The sequence below is a fragment of the Bicyclus anynana genome, chromosome 13 (genome assembly GCF_947172395.1).
Source record: "Bicyclus anynana chromosome 13, ilBicAnyn1.1, whole genome shotgun sequence".
Classification (NCBI taxonomy): Eukaryota; Metazoa; Arthropoda; class Insecta; order Lepidoptera; family Nymphalidae; genus Bicyclus; species Bicyclus anynana.
The window spans coordinates 14,110,324-14,119,902 of record NC_069095.1 but is presented as its reverse complement, the minus strand read 5'-3'; the positions used below and the strand labels follow the sequence as shown (position 1 = coordinate 14,119,902).

Genomic DNA, 9,579 nt, shown 5'->3' with positions numbered 1-9,579 from the left:
GTAATCGTTTTCGTCGACTGAAAAAACTCCCTAATCATTCCGGTTTGTGTAGTAAGTAGTTCAATGGCATGAAAAATGGTCAACAACTTCTAATTCACTAAAAGATGACGTGACGTTCGATTTCAGTTTCACCTGATGGTAAGTGATGATGTAGTCTTAGATGGAAGCGGGCTAACTTGTAAGGAGGAGGATGAAAATCCACACCCCTTTCGGTTACGGCATCGTACCGGAACGCTAAATCGCTCGGCGGTACGTCTTTGCCGGTAGGGTGGTAACTAGCCACGGCCGAAGCCTTCCACCAGCCAGACCTGGTCCAATTAAGAAAACCTCCAATCCAACCCAGGACCTCCTTCTTGTAAATCCACCGCGCATACCACTGCGCCACGGAGGTCATCAAAAACATAATTATAATAAATAATAAATTTGTAATAAAAACAAGCATATCTAAAAGAAAAATAGATACTATTCTTCTAACGAACGAACAAACAGCAAAACATCGATCCATTAATTTAATATTCTGTGTACAGATTATATTATTTTTGTTAAATATTTTATTATTTATTTTTGTTAAATATTATCGATGACTGAGTTTACCTCGTACCCTTCAAAAACGACAGACAATTTTGTTGCTGCATTTGGGTGCGATCCATTTCCATTTCTAATTCCTCTATGTTAAATATATAGAGTTTGCACAAAAACAATACAAACGACATAAAAAGAACCCAAGCAGACATGAGTCACAAACCATTATGAAAAATAAAGATATTGAGTTTTATGGGTATTAAATGTGCATTTATAAAATTAAATTATAACTTTAATTATTTTATAAATGTCGTATTTTCATATCAAAAGAAGAAAGAAGTTGTAATTAAAACGATGATTTCTTTTATTTTAATGTGAATTTAACCTTTCATTTATTGCAGAATTACCATATACTATGATAATTTTTTTGATTTTGTATTAATAAGTGAAAGAAGATTTGACATTTGACAGTTCACACTTCACAGCACAGAACACTACTTTATTTGCTGTCTATGACTAATACTCCTACTTATATATCAGTATTCGTTAATGATTCTTTAACTAAATCCAGTCTGTCGTGCGTATTTTCTTCCCTTGTAATTTTTGTTATTTCGTTTTGTTCTCGTTTCGTTGTTATTGTTAATTATAGTTTATTTGTTGTTTGTTTACTGTTTTTACCCGACTGCAAGAAGGGTTATGTTTTTCGCGCGTATCTTGTATGTATGTATGTAATATTCTTTATTACCTCATATCTTCCAAACCGTTGAACGGATTTACGTAATTCAGATAACGTTAGATTTGTTTTAATAACCCAAGTGTTCTTAGATAGGTGAAATTAGAAAAAAAAAACCAACAAGACGACTGTGAGACGCTATAGAATCGGGGTGAAGTTTTTTTTTTTGTGAATATTTCAACATGCGAATCAAATTCAAGGGATTTTTGTGAGAATTTCAAAATAGTATATCATGGCCATGTTAAAAAAACTACAATTAGGAAAACGTTATTTATTAATTCTAATATTAATTAAGTCTATACATAATACGCGAGGCGGACGACTATAAGGTGCGGGGTTTATGAAGTGTAGTTATAAAACACCTAAAATAGACTAAAAGAAATATATTGATTATAAAAATCGGACAAGTGCGAGTCGGATTCGGCCACCGAGGGTTGCGTAGATTTTTTGAATATTTACTTAATTTCGGTTGGACTTAGGTATACATTATCGTACTTTGTAACAAACGTAACCAATAAATCCGAAATTCACCATCCATCGTAACTAAAAAGTGTGAAATAAATTAATTAATTAAACAAATATAAAAACCCGGCATAAATGATATAAAAATTGATCAAACTAAAGTCGGGACCTAATAAAAAATGTAGACGAAATTCTATTCAATATAATAGGTCCCGACTGTTTTCTAATTGTTTTCTACACTTCTGGACTGAGCTTTTTTTTTCTTTTCAGTTTTTTTATCATTTATGCAGTCGGGTTTTTTATCAGTTTAATTAATTAATTTTATTTAGTTTAGTACGAAAATTAGTGAACCGGAGCCTGGTACTAGCCGGAGCAGTTATTCCGCGTTGCTATTGTTTCCGTCACCAAAAAAGAAACGTACGAATCAATCACCCTTATCGTCCTCCGAGAAAACCGTTTTGATTAATGTGTTTAAATATGTCGAGGAAACCTTATGCTTGCTTCTACATAATAAAGAAACAAAACTATAAGAGTTCTTTATTGCCTACGGAACCCTTAATATAAGTGAAGCATTATCTGTTTGATAAATAACAGGATATATTATATAGGAATATAAAATTAAAAAAATATTTGTTTACCACAGGAAGTTTTATTTCATGATAATATTCGTAAATAATGATAAAATGTTGAGCAAACCTGAGTCAGCTGTTTTTGTTTGTTTACATAGTTTAAAATACCTACTCAATCTGACTATAGGTATTGAAAACTTTAAGCAAATTACTCGTACTGCTCCGACTAATCGATCTCTCGCAGTCATTAGAGGCCATTACACGTCGACCTCGAAGTCTATACCGGCCAGCTCGTGCCCGACTTCTGACGACTGTGATCTCGCAGTCGTTGTGTGGGAAACTGGGCGTTCGCAATACGGCGTTACACCGCGAAACGAAAGCCTTCAAAGAATTGGTTAGATAGGTAATGGATAGTTACGGTCGAAGTGTGGCGAGTTGACCTGGGTTGGTTGACCACAGTTGACGGGCGATAAGAATGAGTGATGTGTCTCGTGTAGGTCAAGAATGTGTGTTCTATGTATTCACCCGTCTGCAGGCCACCGCAAGCCGCTTTCAGCACTATGCACTTCAATGTCCAGAATAATTTTATCGTCCATTACCGCGGCAAAAGTTAGTTAGTTATCCAAATTCACACGCGCTTCACTTCGTCAAGTAGGCTACAACTACATGTCTCAACGCCACAAGAAAAGGTCAGACGGAAACAAAAAAACACCAATTCTCCGACATAACTCCGCCATAGCTACATAAACATGGCGGCCGCAGCGCTCGCCACAATGTCGGCCGCTCAATTGTCAAAGTTCGCGGCGTCTAGTTTAACCTGAGGAACCATACACTGCACGTGGCCATACACGCGCTTGGCGCCATTTGTTTACAAGTACAGTAACATTTCTGCTCCACTCTCTTGATATCGCACCAGTCTCTCGCTACATTCATCACCTCTGTGTTCGGACTTCGGCCACGTTCGACAGTGTGGCGCCACTTGCACTGGCGAGTTTTCAGAATACGAATCTCTAAGAACTTGCAAACTCGCCCCGGAGTCAGACTTCGAATCAGTGTTGCCAACCTCAAAAAGCTAAAAAACACTAATTTACCAATAAAAAAACAGTAGAAAGCAGTAGGTAAAGTATAAAAAGGCAGATTTAATAATTTTGCTCATTTATTTTAAACAATAAACAATTTTCTTAGTTGCTAGAACTCACATACATTGATATATGTATTGATGATCACAATAACAAAAAAAAATAACAAAAATCAAAATGAAATTATTTTCAGTTTTTGCCTCATCTTAATAGTTTAGTATTTATATTTTTTTAAATCATACATATTTTTGTTGAATCCTGACAAGAGTATTTCCATCTACATCTTGTGTCAAGTGTCATTGCGTTTTATTACGTAGTGGTTATCAGAAAATGGTTGCATAGTATATATAATAGGTGGTGCTGAACGCTAGTTGAAAAACAGTAAAAAATAGGAATGAAACAGAAAACATGGACATCAATGTGAAAACAGCAAATCTACTGTTAAAACAGTAGGGTTAGCAACACTGCTTCGAATGATCAAACTGTCCGTCGTGAACGGCCCTGCAGAACTCTGAGTCGGAGGGCGCTCACATACAACACAGCTATTCACTCGTATTCACTCGTATATTCGTGATGGTGTTCAAAATATAATGTGTCAGGAAACACAAACGCAACACAAAGGTCATTCCAAGATGCAAATCGACTCGCACGAGTTTTTACGAGTTTTTAGCAGGTAAAGTAAGTTTCTTACTTTACCTGCTTCTAAAATAAAAGTATTGCTAATTAAATGCTAAAAAATGGTGCTGCTGGGGGGAGGGGGTGCTTTAGATACGAAGAAAAACTCATTAAGCTATTAATTTCAACTGACTCCGTCCGTTCGACTGACAAACAATTACATTTTTCGTAAAGCGTTCACCAGCTCCCCTACTCCCCAAGTCAAGCGTGCGTTAAGAAGTTTTAATTCAGTAATGTGTTTGCAAAGTCAAAAACGCGCCTCCGGCGGTCGGCTTCGGCCTCGCAGATAGCACGCGGTGACATGATTCAGCGGCGCGCGATAGCCGCCGATAAGATAGCGCCCGTCGGCCCCGCGCCGCCACTCGCGCGCCATGCGCCGCGCGGCGCTGCGTCTGCTGCTGCACGTCAACCTGCTGCTCATGGTGCGTACGCGGCGCCGCCCGCGCGCGGCCCGGCCCGGCACTGAGCGCCCTCTGTTGCAGCTGTTCGCGGGCGCCATGCTGGCCACGGCGGCGCGCCTGCGCTGGGACCCCACGCTGTACGTGCCGGCGCGCGAGCTGTTCCCGCGGGAGTACCGCGCGGCGGCGGCGGCGCTGCCCGCGCTGGCCGGCGCGCTGCTGCTGCTGGCGCAGCTGCCGCCGCACGCCGCGCGCCGCCGCCGCGCGCTGCTGCTGCTGCACGGGGGCGGCCAGCTGGCGACGCTGGCGGCGTGGGCGGCGCTGGGCGGCTGGGCGTGGGCGCGCGGCGCGGCGTGGGCGCGGGGGCCGGCGGCGGGCGAGCTGCGGCGCGCGCTGGCGCTGCGCGAGGCGGCGCTGGCGCTGCTGGCGCAGCTGGCGCACTACCACCCGCTGCCGGACAAGCTGCGCGCGCTGGCGCTGGAGGCGCAGGCCGACGCGCCGCGCAACCTGCACGCGCTGGCGAGCTGCGCCGCGCTGCTGGCGGCGCTGCAGCTGCTGGCCGCCGCGCTGGCGCTGGCCGCCGCGCGCCCGCCGCCCGCCGCGCACGAGCTCTGCGACGCCGCCGCCGCCCAAAGGTGACGTTCTCAGTAACAATATGTAGTAACTTAGTACTGTAAACGTAACTATAACGGCAATCACCAAATGTTAGAAGTTCTTACCACATTTTAACACTATTGAGACTTAGGACAAAAGGTGTAAGAGATTTCCCGTCGGCCCATATGGGTGTAAAGTTCTTATCAATATAAAATAAATCGAGTCCAAACACAAGGTAGCTACTGTGAATCGTCGAGGAGGTCCCTTAACTCTCCTTCGGCTTCATCACCAGACCCCTAATACAGTCACAACTCATGTAGGTGGAAAGTTCTCATCAATACAAATTAATCGAGCTTAAACAAAAGGTAACTGCTGTAAATCGCACAAACGCACTAGCCGTCTCTACAATTTTCGAAAGTTCCCCTCAATTTCTCCAGGATGCCATCATCAGATCCTGACATGAAAAAAATGGGACCACCCTGGAGTCAAACCCTTCAAAGTCGGTCTATAAATGACGCTGGACATACATAAAAAAAAACATACATACATACAGCCGAACGTTGAACCTCCTCCTTTTTGGAAGTCGGTTAATTAAAAGAATGCATTAAATGGTAATGAATAATGATAAAGCATAATGTGGATAGTAAAGTAACGAGCGACGTGCATGTGTCGCAGGAGCGGGCCGCGCGGCCGGCGGCTGCGCGCGACATACCGCGCCGGGCGCCTGGTGCCGGTGTCGTGACGATGTCGTGTCGTGCCCGGTGTCGCCATAGGGGCGTACGGCGCGGCCGGCGGCTGCGCGCGACATACCGCGCCGGGCGCCTGGTGCCGTTGTCGTGACGATGTCGTGTCGTGCCCGGTGTCGCCATAGGGGCGTACGGCGCGGCCGGCGGCTGCGCGCGACATACCGCGCCGGGCGCCTGGTGCCGGTGTCGTGACGATGTCGTGTCGTGCCCGGTGTCCCACAGGGGCGTACAGCGCGGACGACAGCTGCACGCGACATACCGCGCCGGGCGCCTGTTAATGGTGTCGTGACGATGACGTGTCGTGTCGACCTCGGACCGGGTGCCTTATTCCTGATCTCTAGACTGCTGATTATACTGAGACAATAATAATAAAGTTTTTGCCTCTTCGACTGATAGAGTAGTCTTTGTACGGGAGTCAGTGAACGTATCACCTCGGAACCTAGTTGAAAGTGGATGGACGGATAAGATGTTTTTTCTTTATTTAAATCCTTATGTTATACTGTAATAAAATGTTTACCCATTATAAATTTTTGCGATATTTTTTTTTTATTTTAGTTACATATGAGACGAATATCTTAGCATTCCATGGATTAACCGTGCGGGTGCCGGGTCCATCGCGTGGTAGAGAAAAACACCAAGCAAAGTCCAGGACTTGTGACTACTGGATGTAGGGTTAAGGAATTCCTTGACGATCGATCAACACTCCCCTTCCCTGCTCGTTTTGTTCTCCCTACCTATCCAAATTTGGTAAGATCCTATTAGAACAGCTTTGGATACTTGTTTTAATATAGAACTAGCTGCACTTCCAGAAAGGCCAAGGTCTTTAAGCAAGTTATAGAGATTTTGCTGGTAATCTTCTCGCACCTATTTCTACAGCGTACAGACTAACTACATAGCCATTTTTAGTTAGTTTATTTGTTAGGTCATAATATTTATTCACTTAAACTGTGGTCCTTCAGAATGTTAGTCTTTCACGGCACATTAAGCTCTATAGTTGTTTGTTTGGACAAAAGGAAAATGTCTGGTCTAGATCTCGAAATAGCGACATCCGCTGGGATTTTATAATGTTTCTCATACGTATCCATTATTAAAGTCCAATCAGGTGCAGAACCTAAGATTGAGTAAGGCTTACTAGATGATTTTGTTATTGAACCTGCTTTGACAAAGTTAATTAGTCTTTTATTTGTAGTCAATCCTTTTTGAGCTCTAGCTACTGAAAGGCTTATAGCTTCACGTATAATTTGGAGTACTCTATCATGACGACGTGAGTGAAGACCCCTATCCAGGAGCACCTTGCATCGAACCAACAAGTGCCTTGCTGTTCCTATTGCCTCACCACACGTATAGCAAGATTTTTCAGTGGCTTTCCCCCATCGTACTAAGTTGCTCTGATTTTACTATGTCTTGGTCTCCTTTATTCTTATTTGTACCCAGCCCAGCTCTATTAGTCTGTGCACCTGCCATAAATTGTTTATGGAATTGAAGCCTTGAATTCAATTCAGTGGCACACTCATCTTTTGGGAGAGACGCTACTAATTCGTCCTGAGACTTTGCCAGGACATGCGTTTTGGTAACTCTAAGACGTTTGTAGTAGGGAATTGATTCACCCCGTATTTCGATAATTACGTTTTCATCGAATCTCGACGTGTTGAAGCTTTTAAAGCTGTCTTGACTATTTTATGACCGTGTCTATCTTATTGTAGGAGTGTGTACCTAATGTTGGAGAATGTAAGCCTCTCTTAACTTGAGAACGGCTAAACCGAGTTGAACGATATAGGCGGTATTTAAAAGGGCTTCACAAAATCTACATTAGGTACTTATAACATTTGAATACATTACATTAAGAAATGTCATAGAGAAAAAGGAGATCATTCATTTTGGGCCCGAATCGCGGAAAGAAATATGTCCGATAATTGCCAATTGGAAATACTCATCGTATAGACTGAACCCTAGCGAACTAGTCATATTCTGCCCCAAGCGAAAAATTACTCGAAAAAATTAGCAGTGTGCGGCCGCAAGCGGTGCGCAGCGAGCGCCCGCCGCCGGCCGCCTCGCGGGTGTTGCACCCCATGGCTCCCAGCACCTGGCCCTGCCCACCTGCCCTCGAGCTCTAGGGGTGGTCTAGGTGATGCTGGTACTATTATGTACCTATTCTGTGGTATTAGGTGCTAGGTAGGTATTTTAAATACCTAATCTTCGTTTTTCAGTTTAGTACTTTTGATGCCTAATTTGTAAGGATAGGTAAGGTAGTCAAATAACACGAAACGTGTAGTATAAAAATATCACTTTATTGTTCGGCAGTGAGTCGCGCGCTGGCACGGGCGCGTTATTGTCTGTACTGTCCGCTGCGGAGCCGCTGCGGAGCCGCTGCGGAGCCGCGCCGGGACAACTACGACTAGCCTTATCACGGTTATCATCTGTCGTATAGAATTATCGAAATTACAAGTAATCATATCAAATTTAGCGATACAAAAACAAGTGGGTTATCAACTATTGTCTTAAATGACATCGATCGATTGGCACTTGTCGTCGAAATCGTCCTCGGCCGCACGCTCGACTCGGCTCCGCAGATTGGTTCGCTTACAACTATTGCGGCGGCGGCGCTCGTCAGTTCGTTGCGAAGTCTCCACACGCTTATGTCTAATCTAATATTATTTTGTCGTAAATCACAAAGATTCAATTATATTTCGTACACCTAGTCCCTAGGCGAATCACAGAAGAGGAATGTGGGCGGCGGCGGCCGGCGCTCCGCCGCTAGCGCCGCCCAGCGCTAGCGGCGCGGAGGAGCACGCGGCAGGAGCGCCCGCAGGCCAGCAGTCGAGTCCCGGACTCGTCACCGTGTTGTACCGTAGGTGGCGGTACGCGCTTTGTGCACTGCCTGCGGCACCCGCAGCTAACTTCCGAAACGTCATAAAGGACACGTCCCAAAATGGGCCTTTTTATTTATAATCTACAAGCGGGTTCGTAGTATTTTTTACGGATAGAAGACACAAATTGTTGCTTAAAAAACAATTTTCAGAATTTTTTAAATTATATTATAAACCCATTATAAACCGCTAAATAGAAACCGAGTTTATAATGACTTTATCCCCGAGTGCGAGAAAATAAAATAATTCAGTACAGTATCCAATGTTAACATTCTTTTTGTAGACGCAGCTCGGACCTCAATAAAAATCAAATTAAACAATTCATACATACGTACTCGTACCCACTTAAGATGATGATATTTAAGAACAATACCTCTTTCGTTATATAGGGGTCCTTATTTTATATTAAAGTATTTACGAATTAAATCTTTTTGTTTTTCTTTTAAAAAGGACTCATAAGTTACAGACAAGTTGTATAATTGTCCATGCATCTGCGCGTAACTTGTAATAATTTCCGCAAGCTATCAATTTCCTATAAAAACGTATTTACAAAAATATAGGTACCTACCTAGCTGCTCTGAGAATAAGGCTCTTCACAGACAGACAAGCAAAAAACGTAGTAAACCTGGAAGGGATCTGCTCAGCCGGCCGCCGCGCTATTATAGTCTATATAATAATAATAATAACACGTATAAACAACACGGTAGCGACAGGCGACGCGCCGCGACCGCGCCGCAGCCGCACACGAGCCGGGCCGCGGCCGCAGCGCGCGGCGCCTGCTGACCGTCCACTACATACGTACGCAACGAGTCAAAATACATTCTATCTATCGATATGGATTAATGTTATCGTACTGTAGGTACTTAGTCTTGAATATACTCAAATATAATTACACAGGTATAACGAGCAGGCTTTCGGCTACAGGTCGGCGCGC

The 9,579-nt window shown here is 43.7% G+C and overlaps 1 protein-coding gene across 3 annotated transcripts; it reads left to right on the top strand.

The window, feature by feature from the left end:
- Positions 1-178: 178 nt before the first annotated feature.
- LOC128198697 (uncharacterized) lies at positions 179-8,271 on the top strand. Of its 3 annotated transcripts, none has more exons than XM_052885202.1 (3): positions 179-2,689; positions 4,523-5,073; positions 5,708-8,271. In XM_052885202.1, exons 2-3 carry the CDS (start codon positions 4,538-4,540, stop codon positions 5,772-5,774), a joined length of 603 nt encoding a protein of 200 aa, XP_052741162.1. In that variant the 5' UTR covers positions 179-2,689; positions 4,523-4,537; the 3' UTR covers positions 5,775-8,271. The 3 variants fall into 3 exon arrangements, with proteins under 3 accessions (XP_052741162.1, XP_052741160.1, XP_052741161.1); XM_052885200.1 differs by lacking the exon at positions 179-2,689 and adding an exon at positions 2,866-4,038 and having other exon boundaries at positions 4,288-5,073; XM_052885201.1 differs by lacking the exon at positions 179-2,689 and having other exon boundaries at positions 4,280-5,073.
- Positions 8,272-9,579: the final 1,308 nt, after the last annotated feature.

Bases quoted from the DNA above. Each gene is read 5' to 3' on its own strand.
- LOC128198697 (XM_052885200.1), top strand. From the start codon at position 4,412: ATGCGCCGCGCGGCGCTGCGTCTGCTGCTGCACGTCAACCTGCTGCTC. The intron at 5,074-5,707 runs GTGACGTTCTCA...CATGTGTCGCAG, and splicing joins GACGCCGCCGCCGCCCAAAG to GAGCGGGCCGCGCGGCCGGC.